Source organism: Cnephaeus nilssonii (assembly GCF_951640355.1).
Source record: "Cnephaeus nilssonii genome assembly, chromosome: 6".
NCBI classification, from domain to species: Eukaryota; Metazoa; Chordata; class Mammalia; order Chiroptera; family Vespertilionidae; genus Cnephaeus; species Cnephaeus nilssonii.
In genome coordinates, this window is record NC_137077.1 from 89,034,379 (window position 1) to 89,052,384 (window position 18,006).

Here is an 18,006-nt window from a genome sequence, read left to right on the forward strand (position 1 = left end):
AATCATCTCCTTTCAAGACCCCCCATTTACGTCCCCTCTGCTAATCCTTTCTCATCAGCCTGGGTGTGGAGAAGGCTGTGCTCCCATGCCTTGCCTGTCAGCTCTCCCTGCCTCCCCTGGCTTCCCTGACCCGGCAACTGGGTAAATGGGTAACCTTGCTCACTGCGGTCAAGTTTCAAAAGAACATGGTTGGACAAGCACGGGCCTTTGTTGCTCTGGGAAATAACACATGCCTGCCGGCTGTTAGGTCAGAGCCCGCCACAGGCAGCTCTGCCCCTGCCCTCCGCCAGGGCACAGGCAGGTGGGCTCTCTGCCTGGTCTTCCTGGTCCCCCGGTCTAGGAAGAGATTAGGGTTCTCCCGGCCCTGGGATGTGAAGCTGATGGTCAGCGGGACTCTCCGAGGGACAGGGCAGTGATGGCAGTCTTCCCTGCGCTGGCTGTGGGGGAAGAAGGGGCGGTGGAAGGCTCTCTGTGATCACACAGGCTAGTCCCTAGAGTGGGGAGCCCACGCGGGCCAGCTTCTCCCAGGACCCTGCTCATCTCCTGCTCCACCAGAGCCGACCTAGGGGGCAGCAAGGCCTGAGAGAAGCCTGGGGCGGGGAGGGGGCTAAGGGCAGATGGGCGATCTGGAAGCCGCCGGACCCCAGTCCCTCCCAACACCTCCTAACGAGAATCCCCCAGGCAACCGCACAGCTGCCCCTCACTCCAGCTGAATTCGCTGTGTGTGCTGTGAATTGAAGAAAGGCCAGGTCCCAAACAAAGACGCTGCCGCACAGGGCTTCTGGGGAGCCCAGCCCGCGGCGGCTGGGAGAGAGCGAGCCTGGGAACAGAGGGGGCGCGGAGGGGAGGGTGGGCGCGGGAAGCGGGGCGGGGCGGGCAGAGGCGCGGGCCGGCCGGAAGGGCCAAGGGCTCCAGCGAGCGCACCGCCTTCACCCAGACCCTCTCCGGGTGGGAGGTCAGGAGCGCAGCGGGCAGGCGGGCGGGCAGGGGGCGGCCCTCCGAGCCTCCGCTCCACCTCCAGGCTCCACTCCCCTGGCTGCGAACCGAGCCCTGTGCCCCATGGCCGGTAAGTGCAGTGCACCGGGCTCCGGAGGGCCCGCGGGGCTGGGGCGCACGGGGAGGAGGGCGTCCCCGCGAGGCCCGCGGGTCGCGGGGAGGAAGCGCCCCACTTTCCCTGTCTTGTCCCCCCCGCTCTCCCCCCAACCCCCAGAGCTGGACCTTAGAGGGCCTTGGCGGGCAGGGGCAAGCTGACTTCTGGTTAGGAGTGGGGCAGGAATCCTGGGGACATTCAGGATGGATGTGTGTAAGCACTGGTGTCTGTACGGGGTCCCCAGCATCTGTGCCCAGAGCTGTGCTCCTGATTCCTTTGCGCGGGTCTTGGGAGAGCCCTGGGCCTGTCAGTGCCCTGTGCTGCCCAGCTTGCTCAGTGCACGGCTGCTCCTCTTCAAATTGCCATTCTTTGTCCACCCTGAATTCCAGTCGCTGGCTCTTAAGAGTGAGGGGACAGGTCCCGCGTGATCCTAACTAAAATTTTGCAGTCCTTGGCTCTGTTCCCCATGCAGAGCAGGGTTTGCTAAATGCCAGCAGCTGGTGCGCCTTCTGTGTGTCCAGGGCCGCCCTCAGCACCTGCCTGCCGGGGCCGGGCTGTGCACAGTCCCATGGGCGCAGCCGTGTACTGGGGAACACGGTGCAGCAGACCCTGTCACTGTGCTTGCCGGCCTGTGTAGTTGATTAGTTTGGTATGGAAAGAAGGAAGGTGTGGAAGGTTTTAGAGTGTATTGTTTTCACCAGTGATATGTGCAGTGTTCATATGCATAAACAGGCTGGGAAATATAAAAGGGGGGAGGGCTCAGTTGGGTTGGACAGATCATCTCAACTGGGTCAGAGTGGCCGAGTGTGCAGGAGTAGGTGCCCCAGAGGCCTCCAGCAGGTTGGCACGCGTGGTGAGGCAGGCGTGGCTGGAGAGGAGAGGCAGCTTCTGGAAAAACTCCTCTGTATCCTCTAGGGCGGAGGGTAAAGAGAACGAAGGTGGTGTTAGGCCAGAGCGGATGGTCTGTGTTTAACTTGTGGGCAGCTGGATTCCAGTGGAAAGGATCTGCAGGTGGCGTCCGGAGGCCTGGGTCTGAATCAGAAGTTAGTGGCTGTTACTTGGTCAGTGCGGTGCTCCCTGCTCAGGTCACTCTGGGGTTCAGTTGCTTCCAGTGCAAAACTAGTAACCGCTGCCCTTCCTGCCTCCTGAGGCGCCAATTAGCTGGTGCCTGGAAAGCGCTGTGACAGCAGGAAGGCTCTCGGGGCAAAGGGCGAGTGCTGGGCCCACAGGTGCCACCTGGGAGGTGTGGGCAACACTTGGGGGCTGGGAGCTGTTTGGTTTGTGGGTCAAAGAGGGAGCCATTTGCATGCGGCTCCCTGTGATATCCAGCGTCATGGGGATGTCGGCCTCGAAGCACTCTGACAGTGACACCGTGACCCTCGTGTGGCCGGTGGTGCGGTGGTTTGTGTGAATGCCCCTGCGGCACAGGCCCAACCTGGCGTGGGTGGCCTTGGAGTCAGAGCCCTGGAGCAGCATGACTTCCAGGGAGCCTTCCTCCAGGTGAGCCGGGAGGCTTTAGCCCCTCCGTCTCGCTTGTGCCATCTGCCAACAATGGAGGCAGCAAGGAGCATTCTCCAGTTCGCAGCCGGGCAGACAGGAGAGGAGGACGCTTTCCCAACCAGGCAAGGGGTCAGGGAGGACAGCTGCAGGGCGGTGTCTTCTGGGTTTCAGAGCTCCAGCTGTAACAGGCTGAGGAGGGCCGGGAGGGGGTCAAGAGTCATGACAGACAGCCCCAAACACCAGGATGTGGTTGGTGGTTTGTCAGCCCTTGGATGTCACCAGTCACCTCGACTTCTTTGAGTGCAGCAGCTATTTGGTAAACATTGTGAAAGGAAAGAGCCCTGGCAGGAAGCCTGGAGACCCCGGGTCAGGTCCCAGCTCGGCCTCCTCCCCGTGTGTGACCTGGGAAAGTCACTCGCCTCTTCGAGGCCGCTTCCCCGCTGGTCGGAATCAGGCCTCCTTCCAGGTCGTCCTTCTGCTCTCAGCTCATGTCTCACGTCCCCAGAGAGCCATTCCTGATCCCCTGTCTGAAGCAGCCACCGCCTGGCCCAATCACAGCGCCTGATCTACTTGCTTCGCAGCACTTACCACCATCTGAACTCCTGTCTGCCCACTGCACCACACTGTGCGCTTCTGCAGAGAGGCCCTCCCTCTCCTGTTACCTGCTGGCTCACCAGCACCCAGCACACAGTAGGTACTCGAGAAAGGCTGGGTTAGCAAGTGAGGGAATAACTTAGTACGGGGGAATGGCTGCATGGTTTTCAAATTGTGCTCCTAGGAGCTTCTGAGGATGGAGCAAGCCCTATAGGCCCGGCCCTGGGGGCACCAACTGCTCAGGGTTCACCTGAATTGTGGGTTGGCTTCCAGGTAGGATTTCCTTTGACGAAAGCGTCTTCCCACTATAAACTAGAAAACCATTGTATCAGAAGACTCAGAGGGGCCTTTTCAACGCCACGTTGAAATAATAGTAATGCACACTGGGCCCTCAAGGAGGACCAAAGGCGGCCATTCAGACTGGACGTGGTTATCCCACAGACCATTTCTGCTCGGCCACGGAATTCATCGTATGGGTGTGTTGTTTTTTAACTGGTGGAATTCCCTGGATTTTTGGTCAAGGTTAATGTGAGAATTATTTTGCACACAGTATAGCCATGTGGGAAACTCTGGGCCCGGGTGAGACAAGCACCAGACCGAGAGGACACACTGAATAGCCACAAAGTGGCTGAGCCACACGCTGGTGGACCGGCGCTGCCTATGCCGGGTGATGTCTGTCATCGCCCTCCCTTGGGTGTGTTCCCAGGCAAACTGCCCGGATGTGCCTCCTGCCCAGGAGGTGTCCACTCGGCATCGTTTTTCTTGAGTAGTTGGCAGTGGAGAGGAGCCCTCCACTCTGAGCGATTTCTGAGGGCAGCAGCGCAATGGCTCGCCCTGACCCACATTTACAGCAGCCACGTCAGCTCCATGTGAAACATCTGTCCTGTGTCTCTTCCTATAAATACATTTACAGACGGCGGTGCGGCTCCTGTGTCCAGCACTGTACCCGGGTTTGGGGCCCAATATGCATTTACCACCACCTTTACTAAACCCATGGGAGTTGGTATATCCCATGTGTACTATAATATAGAGTTATATGGCACAGCACATGATTTACTAGTTACATAAAGTCTATATTAGCAGTATGCCCACGGGCGGAGGAGGAGGTCTGGCTGTCTCGCCGGGTTGTTTAGGTGGTTGGTGAGGAGGGGCCTTTGGAGAGAAGTGCAGAGAAGAGACGGGTACAGATCAGAATCTCGTTCACTCCTTTGGACACTGACTCTACTGCTTGTACATGTCCCCGCTGTGGCTGATGCTTATACGTACAAGACAGCACACCACAGAGCAGACCCGGGCAGGGGTGTTAATCTACACGGAGTCACCACTCGCCTGCTAAGAGCCTGACTCTTCAGGCCTCAGAAATACATGAGGACCCGGTCCCTGACCTGGAGCACCTATTGTTGAGAGGTTAAACTCACTCCCAGGAAGAGATGGGAGCACAGCTGGTGCTCAGAGACGGCGAGGAAAACAAGTGCCCGCCCAGGGCAGGCAGCCCAGCCTGGAGCCCGGCTCTGCCCCTTCCCCCCGCGTGACCTCACTGAGCCCAGTTCCTCATCCTGCAAACAGAGGAAATGATCCGTGACTCCCAGCCGGCTGTACAGAAGCCTGAGTCAGGCCTAGAAAGCGCAACGTAGTAGAGGGCAGGGAGCACCGAAGCGTCTGATGCCGACAGTGGACCATTGGGAAAAGGGCTCGTGGTGGGAAGGGGTAACCGCTGTGCAATTGTGTCTAAACACAGGTCTCCCCTGTCCGTGTCAGGGGTGCATGGTCTCCTGCTGGTTATGCCCCCAAGCCAGCCAGGCACCCCTTTTCTTTTTGGGGTGCCTTTCCAGTGCACAGCTTAGGGGAGGAATGCAGCTGTGTCTGAACAGCTTCTCCCTCCTGTTTTCACTGCCCCTGGATATGCGGCTAGCCCTTCTTCAAGGCTCAGGGAGCTTTACTGTAAAGGCCGGGAACTCGGGAATTGGGGCAGTTTCAGGGGTTCAGGAAATGGTGAGGGAAATCGCTCTGCTGGCCCCCGGTCTGTTTTGAAGTAGCTCCCTGCTCCTCTTTGATGGTAGAGGGAGTAATCAGCAGTGGCTCACGGCTTGTCCTGACTTAGGGATTCTTCTTTATTTTTTTAACACTGACCTCATGTTTTGAAAATTTTTGTCAGCCAAACTTTAATGTAAATGAAAAGTTGTTTCTCCAGCTGAAAAGAATGAATCAAAGACCATGTCACTGATAGTGAAGTCACTGCTTGCTGTCTGCTTTCTGCTTTCTATCACTTACCGTTTTAAATGGGATTCTATGCTCCTGGGGCATCCTGAACGCAAATAAATGAGGCAGCACAGAACAGGGCACGCACACTGTGCCTCTCCCTCTCTCGCGCCCGTGCCCACCGAGATGCCCTCCGCAGGGCATTCACCCACCAAGGCCCTTCAGAAGGCAGCTACCACTTTCTGATCACACTGAGCAGATACTAAGGGCTTTTAACTCCTCAGTTTCAAGCAAATATTAGGAAACAAGTACAGCAAGTCCTCGGTAGGTTTCGAGACTGTAAGCGAAACGACTCGTAGTGAAATCAGTTTGACCACCGGCTAATTGTTACAAACAGGAGTGAAGTTCCTATGGCGTCTCGTCAACTTCATAACGAACATTGAGGGAAACGCTATTTGAGGACCTGCTGTTCCAGTACCGTGGGCTCGGAAAGGGGGTGGGAGGAAGGCCCGCGTCGTTTTTTAATGTTTGAAGGAAAACTGTTAGAAGAAGCCACAATTACTTTAATTCCTCTAAAGTAATCTACATCCTACCTTAGTTTTAGTTATCATTTAAATAATGCTAATTGTGGATAGCTATTTTCATCATTAAATTTGATAATTCATGACTGGCTATTCTCCAGGGGTTCAACAACTGTTTTTCTGTGGCTTGCGAGCTAATATTACACATTTAAAAGGTTGAAACAAATAAAGAAAGAAGAATATGCAGCAGAGACCACATGGGCTGCAAGCCTGAAATATTTGACATCCAGTCTTTTATAGAAAGTGGGCTGAGCCCTAACCCACCAGGGTCAGCCTGTGGTTGTTGATGATGAGAGCTCAGCAACCCCACAGCACTGAACAGGGCACAGTGGCCAGAGGGAAGCTCAGCCTCGAGCCACAGTCTCTCTCTGGTGCCACCCTCTACAGCCCGATTGAATTCGCCTGGGGTGCAGCCGGAGCCCCACCCCCAGTGGACCCAGGGCAGCTAAGGTTGAGAAGCACTGCCCTAAAGCAGTAGTTCTCTGAGTGAGCTCCTGCAGGTTCAACCACCCCCAGCTGGTTAGAAATACAGATCTCAGGCCCACCCCCACCTGCTAACTCAGAAACTCCGATGGGGCTGGGCACGGGGGGGGGGGGGGGGGGGGGGGGGGGGGCAGCACCTGTGTTTATTTGGTTTTGTTTTGTTTTATTTATTTCAGAGAGGCAGGGAGAGGGAAAGAGAGATAGAAACATCAATGATGAGAGAGAATCATTGATCCACCGCCTCCTGCACACCTCCTACTGGGGATCGAGCCCAAAACCTGGCGTGTGCCCTGACCAGGAATCAAACCGGGACCTTCTGGTTTACCTGCTTCATAGGTAGACGCTCAACCACTGAGTCACGCCAGCTGGGCAGCGTCTGTATTTTAACAAACATTCCAGGATTCTGCTGCACTTCAAGTGTGAGAACAGTACTCCGAGGCTTGGCCTTTCAAACCTAAACCTGCTCATTGCCAGCAAACTCACAGATGGGCTGGTGGAGAAAGCAGGCGCAAAGGGGAAAGTTGGCAAGGGGACCAGAGGCCTGGCACCTTCACTGTTATTTTACACTCAGCCGAGGCCCTGGGAGCCGAAATGAGCTGCAGGACTCAGGTCTAGAATAGCACCACCGCCAACAGTCATGAGCTCTTCTCTAATAAGAGTTACCAATAATAAAAATTTTAGCTTTCGACTCTTCATTACTACATATATGTTTATCTTTAGTGTGTTAATTTATAGAAGGTAACTATTGCTAAACTCAGGGGTGTAAGTACAACTTCTGAACTAGCCTGACATAATGTAAGTAAACATCATACGTGCCTGGGAAGTAGGAAAGCTGTGCTGCTGACCTTCACCTCATAACTGATGGGTGAATTCTGTTCTCCAACCATCGCCCCCCCCTCACCCCAAGAAGAACAGATTCCCACAGGGTACTTTGCCCCAATTGCCTGCCCTCTAGTAACATAGCATGTGCAGCATTTATAAAAATGTAAGAGGATTTAAGACCTACTGATGGACTACTATGTGCTGGACATTTTGTGAGGTTTTAACATACATTATCTCCTATAATAATCACAACCCTATGAAATCAGTGCTATTATCCCCATCTTACAGTTGTGGATGTTGAGGCACAGAGAGGTTAAAGACCTTCCCCAGATCCCACAGCTAACAAACAGCAGAGCTGAGATTCAAACCCAAGGAGATTTGGCCTCAAAACTGGTGGGGGTGGAGGTGGGGAAGCTTCCTCATGATCAGTTCAATAAAGCTAAACTGGTTGACCTTGTGAACCTGTAAAGCAATGACCCCCAGCTCTCCCACGGCTTGCCCAGTGTCCTGTGTGTCCTTGGCAGGGTGTGAGCCACACCATCCAAAGGCTGGGTTGCTGTGCACCATCTTAGAACGAATTCAAGGACCAGAGGCACCAGAGGCATGCGGCAGCCAGAGGTAAAGATTCCCTCTGAGTTGCCAAGAACAGTTCCTACCCGCAGAGCTGCCTGGGCCTTTAAATTCATCCCTTCTCATTTGGGAAATTAGCAGCCAAAGTGGCATATAAATATTACACATTAGCATCACCATCAACAATAACAAGGCATCCTTTTAGAGCTCTTTACATCTCCAAAGCTCCATAAACTCATTAGCTCCCGATGTCCTCATGTTGTTGGCCTTGGTTACAACCAGAGCTCTGAGATCATGACTGCCAGCAGCACTGTGAGTCTGCAGTCCCCCCAAACCCAGGACGTGGGAGCTGGGGCCAGAGATAAGTGTTTGAGTCACAGCTCTTCTCAGCCTTGCTCCGTGAGAGCAGAGAAATTACATTCACCCTCTGGGTCTCTCCAGCCAACATATGGGAGTGGACTGATTCCAAATGTTCCGTCTGTTTCTTTAAATCCTGGAACATATAGACGGCTTCCCAAAGACACAATGGGTAGTGATGTTCATGCTGATGATGTAATTAGTACATGGTTAGGGAGCCACTGTGGGCAGCATCTGCAATGTCCTGATGCCAAGACTGTTTCTGTAATGTCCTCCCTCTATAACTCATGGAACTGAAGTTGTTCCTTGTTTAGAAATAATTAAGGTAATAGTGCGGGGTTATTGGTTAGTTGCCATGTGAGTACGTTATTTCCTTGCCCAGAAGGTCAAGTATCTTTAAAAATACAATTATCTGTGTGTTTGGCTCTGCAGCAGGGAGAAGATGCTAATACTTTCCAAGGGGGTTTCTAAGTCCCCAGAGGATGTGTTTTCACAAACCTGAGAAGAAGAAACACGGTTTATTTATCTTAGCAGCTTCCAAACTCTGTTCAATAAATTGCATCCCCTCCTGGACTTAAGACCTAACAGATTTACATCCAAGTCCCAAAGTGAAAATTGGGATTTAAATTCGGATGCATGAGTGTCCTCTCCCTCACGCTCACACACACATGCACAGGACTGTAGTCCGTGTGCTGAGGTAGGAAGCAAGCTGAACCAGGGGTCGGCACACCCAGACACCTGGCTTCCAGTCCTGCTCTGCCTCTGAGCCTGAGCCCACAACACGGCCCTTCTCTTGGGAATTGATGGTCTGGGCCTGGTCTGTACCAGCCAAAAAAGAGCCTGAACCTTTTCATGGGGAGTTTAAACCCCTGTGGGCATCTGCGAAAACCTATGGAGCCCCAGCACATAAATGGTAACATTTTTCATACTTTTTCAGGGGCCCTAAGCTTTAAGCCTCTCAGAGGGAATGGTCCTTTAGGCTCACTGCTAAGGTGTCCTGCTCCAGAGACAAGACAGGCACTATTTTGAAAGCAAATGAGAAATTGTACCCATTTTTTCATTTCCTGCTGCCTGGAAGGAGTGGCCGTGCCTTTCTGATTCCCAGCAAGCAGGTTGTGAATGTGCTTAAGCACAAAGTAATGTGCACTCTAATGAAGGCTCCTGCAGGCCGGGGGGGGGGGGGGTGGGGGGAGCCGGTGGGGGGGGGGGGGGAACCTCCCACCCAAGCACCGCTCCTCCCGCCTGGCTGGTGCCTGCCCTCATCCCCCATGGAGCCTGCTGCTGCTGTTGTGCTGGGCACGCAGGCTGCGTGGTCAACCAGCACTTCTGGCCTTCGGGGTCACTCTCTGGGAGTCCTTGCCCTCTTGTTAGATGACTCACCCAAAGTCACACAGCTGGTAAGGGTGACAGTTTCCCCCTCATATATGTTCACTCCCAGCTCACTCTGACTCCTCCTCTTCCTCCGCCCCCCCCCCCCTCCTTGCAGGGATGGTGGCAGGAGAAAAGCCCCCCCGCCTCCCCAGCCTGCACTCAGGATTGTGCATCAGCCATCCTATAAGGACCTCTTCCCCGAAGCTCATGGGTGTCCTCTATGCTCCAGCAGCACCATTTCCCAGGCAGCTCCCAGAAATTGCTGCATCAAGCAGACAGTTGCTATAGCTGTGGACCTGGGGAGGGGCTGCTCTGAGGAGTTTGTACTCAGCTGGGATCCCGCCCTGGGAGCGGGGACAGCGTGGTTGGGCTACTGCATCTGAGGACCTGGGTCCCCTGGGTCAAGTTCGTGGTGAGTCCTTGTTGAGCCTGAGAGCTGGGATCATTGTTGATCTGGGGCCTGGAGTGCCTCCCACATCCTCTGGACTGCTTTAAGGAGCCTTCCCTTCTCACATGTACACACCAGTGACCACACACCCTGGCCCCTCAGAACAGATGACCCTTGGGCCCCAGCCCCGGCCTGAGTCCTGAATCCAAGCTTGTGGGACAGGGGTGGGCCTGGGCCCAGAGTGTCTCCTGCATCTGCCTGGCTCACTGGGGGACTGTGGTGTTTGGAGCTTTTCCCTCCATTCTCAGGGTCATGGGCACCCAGCCTTTCAGCCTTCTATAATTTCTGCAAGGCACTAGCATGCCATTGTTGACTGACTACCCGGGGGGCGGGGGGGCACGGTGGCAGAGTGGCAGGGAAGACCTGCTTCCACCCTAACTGCACCGGAGAGGGCTGGAGCAGAACTGCCTGGACAGGGTGCCCCTGACTGGCCTCCTCCGCAGGGCCTGTGTGCAGTCAGCAGCCGTTTGCCTTGGTGTGGTCACGTGGACTCAGACCCTGAGGTCCAGTGCAGCTTCCAAAGACACAGCCCAGTTTCCCTGGCTGAGCACGGGGTCTGGAAAGCTGTTGTCCACAGTGTGGGTCGAACATGCTAGGAGCTGCCTTGGGAGGAAGCGGGGAGCTGGGACCAGACCACATGCCCCCGTGTTCCCTGGCCCTGGCCGAGGGCACAGAGCAGGCTCAGCTGTGCCAGAACTCCCTGGACAGAGGTGGTTCTCATCGTAACTGGGAGCTGGGCACTGACCAGAGAAGCCTGATGCAATGACAGAACCTGGCAGGCAGCCCAGCCTCCTGCACTGGCCTGGCAGCAGCCAAACTGGACATGTTCCTAGGAGGCAGACGGGCACCAGGAACCCGGGCAGGACGGTCTGCCAGACAGTCTGCAGCCGGGGAGGCTCCTCTGGAGCAGCACAGGGAGTGGCTGTGGGTGGACTTGCATTCCAGACAGGCTGCGTGTCCTTGAATAAGTGTCCTTATCTGTGACGGGATCCTAAGAGTACCCACCTCTTACTTATGGTCAGAACTACTATAATAATTCTATCATTATTATTTTAATTATTCTCATTATTATTCTCATCATTGGTGCAAATAACCAGTGAGCTAAAGCCTGGAGAGGACAGAAATAGCAAACCACATGTTTCGTGCAGGGGCTGCTGCCATTCCTGGTCAGTGGGAGGGGCACAGCTCTGCCCACTTGCCCAGGGCAGATGCCATGTTCAAAAAATGAGTCGGTCCTTGGCTGGGTAGCTCAGTTGGTTAGAGCAGTGGTCGGCAAACTCATTAGTCAACAGAGCCAAATATCAACAATACAACGATTGAAATTCCTTTTGAGAGCCAAATTTTTTAAACTTAAACTTCTTCTAACGCCACTTCTTCAAAATAGACTCGCCCAGGCCGTGGTATTTTGTGGAAGAGCCACACTCAAGGGGCCAAAGAGCCGCATGTGGCTCGCGAGCCGCAGTTTGCCGACCACGGGGTTAGAGCATCGTCCCAATATGCCAAGGTTGCAGGTTCAATACCGAGTCAGGGCACATACAAGAAATAACCAATGAATGCATAAATAAGTGGAACAACAAATCTCTCCCCCCCTCTTGTCCCTCTCCCCCATCCCTCTCTCAAGTCAATAAACATATCCTCATGTGAGCATCAAAAAATATACGTGAAAGAATATACTGGTAGAATATCGCTTTCTCATTGTGTCGATAAATAAACGGAGGCTCAGAGAGGGGCAGTGACTTGCCCAAGGTGCTGGCAAGTAGAGAGGGAAATCCTGAATCAGACACCCTGGCCCCTGGGCCTCCGCCTGTCCCACCATCTGCCTGCCAATGCACCCCGTCTGTTGGTGGGCTCCCTCAGCATCACTTTGGCAATTCCTCTCCTTGGGAACATGGAAGGGAAGACGGCCCTCAGTGCTCTCCCCTCACCTGGGTCCCAGGAGCACACACGTTCCCCCCTTGCCTTGGGGTGAGGACCAAGCAGCTCCCACCTGGACAGGGCCTTGTGCACGTGTTTCCACGTGGGTGATGAAAAGAGCAGGTCTTCCTTGGTGGAAATTCTAGATCCATTCATTCAAGAAGATGGGGGAAATTATCATACAGCTCCATCTCTGAGTGTGGGAAAAATTATAGACTGTATTCTTCTCTATAATTATGCTGGTTTTAGCGGGAGCAGTTAAGTATATTAGGCAATGCATTCTTTTTTAAAGATGTTTTTGAGACCCAGTTGGTCAAAATGAAAACCCCATGCTCTTAGCTGCTTGTTAGGCGGCCATGTGCCCAACTACAACTTCCTTATAATGGAGAAAGGGAAGAACAACTTTGGTTAATCACTAGCAGTCTCAGCTATACCTTATGAGTCAAACTTAAGTTTTAATGCACCTCCCATCCTTTAGAAAAATGGGGAGGATATCTACCTACAGATCTCAGTTAAGGCTTATATATTTAAAATAATCCGTCGGCTTTTTTATCAAGTGCACAGGCCCCAAATGTCTGCCCACCCTCACTGGGTTTGGGCAGCCCAACCTGTGAACACCCTCCTTACCTGCTCATCACTGCATATTGTGCTGCCCAGTCCCTGCTTGGCAACTTCCAAAAAAAGCCAGAGTTTCACCCAGCCAACCCCATCAGAAGAAAGGCACCCAGGCCCGGTAGGGAGGATAGGTGGTAAGGCTTCTGGTTTACTGGAAATGAGGGAGAGAGAAGGAAAACAGCTAGTTAAGTTAGCAGCTGTGCACACCTCTATAGACTATGCCCTGCACAATTCTGGGCTCAGCTGTGCACAATTCCAAGGGCAGCCAATCACATCAGAGTGTACAGCGCCCCCTGGAGTTGAGTGATGTGACAACACCATCTTTGTCTCATCCCCACGTGCCACCTCTCTGCTGAACCTGAACACCTGGGCTCTGGGACCTTCCTGCTGCTGCTGCTCCTCGCCTTGCAGATCCTGAGCTCAGCCTGAACGGGCCACCACTGAAGCCTCCATCCTTGTTTGAGAGGTTTCTCAGGAGCGGTCAGTGCTCTAAGAACCTCCCCTGGCAGCGAAATCAACTCTAGATGGAAATGACTTCTCTCCTCAAATCCTGCTAAAAGACAGACCGGCGAGGCGTTGACTAGGGCACTGCGACACCAGCGCTTCTTCCCTGGGTCTGCCAGAGGAGCTCAGACCCCTCAAGTATAAAATAGAGGTGAAAGCGCCTGCCTCACTGAGTCACTGAGGCACTAAATGAGAGACCTGGCCCGATGAGGCCTCACCTCTGTTCACTGGCTGACCCTGCACGGTGATGGGGTGTCCACCTGCCAGCCAGAGTCTGAGAGAGGCTCTGGGGCCAGAGATGGATTCTCAGGACCCTAGCACACCTTGTCTCCGTGACTAGGAAATCAAATGTTTCTGGAACAGAGGCAGAATGACCTGCCTCCCTTGGATCCGGCGTTGGTTTATTCAATTAGCTATTTCCAGATCCAGCTCGCACACACACTCCGTCTCTCACAGCTCTGCAGCCCGTCATGCTGAGCATCTGCAGGAGGAGGGGGAGGAGGCCACTGTGTGTCTCAGCGCTGAGATCTGCTGGGGTGGCTCCTGGCTTTCTCGGCCTCTGTTGGGAGCCATCTTTAAGGGCTGGAGCAAAGGTGGGAAAAGAGGATGTGGGGCTTGGAGAAGAGGCAGATGCATGTTCATTGTCAATGCCTGTCGAAGCTGCCCCCCGGGTGGTTTCTTCAGAAGTCTGACTCCAGCAAGCACCTGACTGTCCTGTTCCCATTTGTGCCTCATTGTTTATTTCCACAAGGATTTTGTAGTTTGGTGTACCAGGGACAGAGGTCCGTGTTCCTCACCTGAGGCCGGAATTGAAAGACAAAGAAAATGGGTGGACGAGGCCGAGAAAGCTCTGGGAGAAAACGATAAGCCGATCTTCCTGGGCTGCCTGTGCAAGGCTTCCTGGAGGCCCTGCTGGTGGCATTGCTGGTGCCCCTGCCAAACCGTCCACACAGAACCGTCCTCCGCCTTCCCTAAATTCAGGCTGCAGAAGTGATACGTTCGGCTTGTCTCCTTTTGATCACCTTTAACTTAGGTGTCCCAGGGACAACTCTTAAAGAGGCAGGTGCTTTTCACATGGCTCGTTAGTGCACGTGTTCATCAGTTCATTCTTTCACTCAACATCTGACACCCATGCACCCGAAGCTGTGGTGGATGTCCACTTTTCAGAACTGAGCTCATGTTTTAGCAAGTAATATAGTTAAGGCAAATGCTTTAGGCTTAATTAATGGGGGTATTGGTGACCCTCTGTATAAGAGCAGGAAGTGGGTTGCAGAAACCTACAGCGTATAGAGGGGAGGTGGGGCAGAAAGATTCAGAGGCTGAGGAATACTGAATATCGTGACAAGCAGTATAACATAGTGGTGAAGAGCCAGGATGGGACATCCAAACCAGGATACTTTTTAAGTGAAAAGGGTCACCACAATAATCATGCCAAGATAGTAGGTTTAAATTGGGACTGTCCTGGAGAAACTGGCAGTGTGGCCAAACTGGAACACATGGTCCCCCACAGAGAGTCCACTTTGAAACCAGACTGCCTGACTCCGAATCCTGCCTGGCTTACTAATAGCGTGACCTCAGCAAACTCTATAAACTGTCTCCCTTTCCTCATCTGTAACGTGGGGGTGGTGGCCATGCCTGTTCATGGGTTATGGTAAGGATTGAAGGAGTAAATGATACTTACAAAGTGCTTAGAACCGTATATATCTGACACAAGGCACATGATCAATAAGTATTAGCCATTGTTATTCCTAGGCACATGATAATGTACACAGAGCCTTAGATGATGCAGAACTTGTCAGAAATTACCATGCCAGCTCTAAGTCCTAAAAGGGAGCCATGTCTTTACCCAACCCAGCAAGGGAGGTAGAGTTATTCCAGTTTTGTAGATGAAAGAAACTGAGGCCCAGAGTCACAGAGCAAGTTAGAAACAGAAAAGGGACCAGGACCCAGGTCTCTGGGTGCAAGCCCAGTCTTCCTTAAGTCAAAGTGGGGGAAAGGAGTAGGTAAGGCTGACATTTAACATCGTCTGGCTTAATGACCACCTTAGCCCAACTTTGATGGCAGAGGCCCTCAGATGCAGCCGCAGGGAGTCCCACCTACCCAGCAGCCCTGCCATTGAGCACCTCCTCCCAGCCCCACCACTCCTTTTGCAGTGCCTTGCTGTGTTGAGATGATGTGCTTAATGTTCACTATAACTCTTGCCTTTAACCTCTTTTTAAATCTATTTTTCTTCAGTAGGAATATATGTTTTAGTAACATGATTAATAAAACTGGAGAATAAACATTCTTTTCAATTCACATGACATAGTCACTAGAAGAAACTATTTTCTGAGGCATAAAGCAAGTCTCAACAAATTTCAAATGACTGAAATCATATAGAGCATATTCTTCAGCAATAGTAGAATCAAGCCAGAAATCAGCAAGAGAAAGACAACTGAAACATTTCCAAAATGTTTGAAAATTAAGCAATTCACACATAATCTTAGATTTAAAAAAATAAATTGCAATAGGAATTAGAAAATACTTTGAAATAAATAGTGAAAATACAACAAAACAAAATGTTTAGAAAGCAGCCAAAGCAGTACTCAGAGGGAAATATATAACCTTAAAATACATATATTAACTTTGAAAGAGATCATCAAGCTGTACACTTAAAATTTCTATACTTTACTGTGTCTTTATTAAATTTTGAAAGGTTAGAAAATCAGGAAATCATCTGATTTAAATCACACTAAAATACAAATGAGTGATAACATTCAGTTATGTCTACCTTTCAAGAAAGATTTATCTAACTAAAGTGATTTTTGTCACATTTTCAAGCAAAATGCCATTAAAAACTGGAAAATTCCAGGTAGTCAATGCATGAGAGTTTAGAAGCCTTTCAAATAGACCTTGAGCCAACCTATCAAAAAATTACATTTTGGGGGATACTTTAGGTGAAATAGAGCCTAGAAAGTAAGATGATGATGAATGAAAAAGAAAAAGTAGACTAGGAAAAATAATAGTTCAAATATATTTTCATAGGTTCAGACTTAAACATGGTGAGTAGAAACCCAGGGAGCTCTTTTCTGGTGTCTCCTGCACTGTTTCCAGAATGACCTTAGAAAAGATCCCCTTCAACTCTCAGTTGCTTTTCAAATTTATTTCTCTACAATTTTATAGAAAATACTAGAGGCCTGGTGCATGAAATTCATACACTCGGGGGGGGGGGGGGGGGTTGTCCCTCAGCCCAGCCTGCACCCTTTCCAATCTGGGACCCCTCGGGGGATGTCTGACTGCCGGCAGTTGGACATCCCTCTCACAATCCGGGACTGCTGGCTCCCAACCGCTCGCCTGCCTGCCAGCCTGATCACCCCCAAACCACTCCCCTGCCAGCCTTATCAATGCCTAACTGCTCCCCTGCTGGCACGGTTGCCCCCAACTGCCCTCCCCTGCCAGCCTGATCACCCCCAACTGCCCTCCCCTGCTGGCCCGGTCGCCCCCAACTGTCCTCCCCTGCTGGCCTGGTCGCCCCTAACTTCCCTCCCCTGCCAGCTTGGTCACCCCTAACTGCCCTCCCCTGCTGGCCATCTTGTGGCAGCCATCTTTGACCACATGGGGGTGGCCATCTTGTGCGATGGCATGAGGGTCAATTTGCATATTCCCTCTTTATTATATAGGATAATTCTCTATAGGTTCTCATGATTTTGAAGTTCATCTTAATACTAACCTTAATTGAATAGTATTAATATTTGTATCCTTCTCTTTCAAAATGACTTTCCTGTTTGAACCAACCTACTTTGTTAAAGTAAGGTCTTAATTTTCTGCATCTGGATTCTTCATATTCACCTGAGGATAGGATCTCCTGTGGTGGCCATCTAAGTGGAGTCTACTAGCAGGAGGTGGGCTTAGGTGCAGAGGCCTTGAGATTGTGTCCCCAGCTCTCAGATATGTGGCCTTTGACTTGTGTATTCTATAGGGTTACCTACATGTTGCCCTTCATCCTTAAGGAGTTGGTTGTAATAATCCCTTCACCCTTGTGTGACACTGAAGCTGTAAAATTTCATTGCACACAGTTCTTACAAATTCTCCATCCCATTTTATCCTCACAGCCACCCTACAAGGGATACAAAGCTGGACCATCATCAGCTCCTTTATACAGAGGAGGAAGCTGGGGCCTGAGAGGTCACGCAACTTGCCCAGGGTCACACTGCTGTAGGTGACAGCTGGTATTCACACCCAGATCTTCTAACCTGCTGCCTAGTGATGTTTTGTTTGTTCACTGATTCTTGTCATAACACTGTGGAGTCCTCATTTCATGGATCAGACTGCAATTTAAAACAAAGGACCCAGGATGAACAGTGAAGGGTGATACCCATCGACAGGCAGAACCCCCTAAGACTCTGAACATGTATAAATGCAGAGAATAAGGAGAAGCCAAACCACTTGTGTAAGGTTGTGAGGGAGCCCTGACTGATCCAGATAATGCATGTGGGCACTCACAAATGAAGTGAAAAATAGAGTCATGTACTTAGGAAAACATATCTCAGAGCATAAAGACTGGAAGGCTTAGTTCTGGAATTTTAATTCAAGTTCTTCCTACAGTCTCAGCCACATGATGCTATAGTTAGAAATCAAACCCTAAGTTTGGTTTAAAAGAGTTAAGTATTAAATTAATTAATGGATATAGCTCAGTGTCCAGTTACACTTAATAAATGATTGTTGTTGTTGTTGTTATTAATACATTAGCCAATCAAAATCTTGTTGGTGGTTATAGTTACAAGAGACCAGGTCCCTGCCTTGCCCTAATGGGCAGTGTGACTCCCCCATGGGCCCCGCCCCTGGACTCAGCTCCCTCAGTTCTCCAAGGGGCCAAGCTAGAGATCCTTTGGCTCCTTCCAACTATCCCCATCGGAGGATCTGAGGAAACTCCACTTTTGTGACTGTTTCCGATGGACTATCCCCCACCAGGAATGGGC

The 18,006-nt window shown here is 51.7% G+C and overlaps 1 protein-coding gene across 2 annotated transcripts in view; it reads left to right on the top strand.

Annotated features, from left to right (window-relative positions):
- The first annotated feature begins 910 nt into the window (after nt 1-910).
- TSPAN11 (tetraspanin 11) overlaps nt 911-18,006 on the top strand; it is a 56,751-nt gene continuing 39,655 nt past the window's right edge. For both annotated transcript variants that reach the window (XM_079775030.1, XM_079775031.1), the window contains exon 1: nt 911-1,066. In XM_079775030.1, coding sequence (XP_079631156.1) covers nt 1,060-1,066 — 7 coding nt within the window. In that variant the 5' untranslated portion in view covers nt 911-1,059. The remainder of the gene's footprint in view (nt 1,067-18,006) is intronic.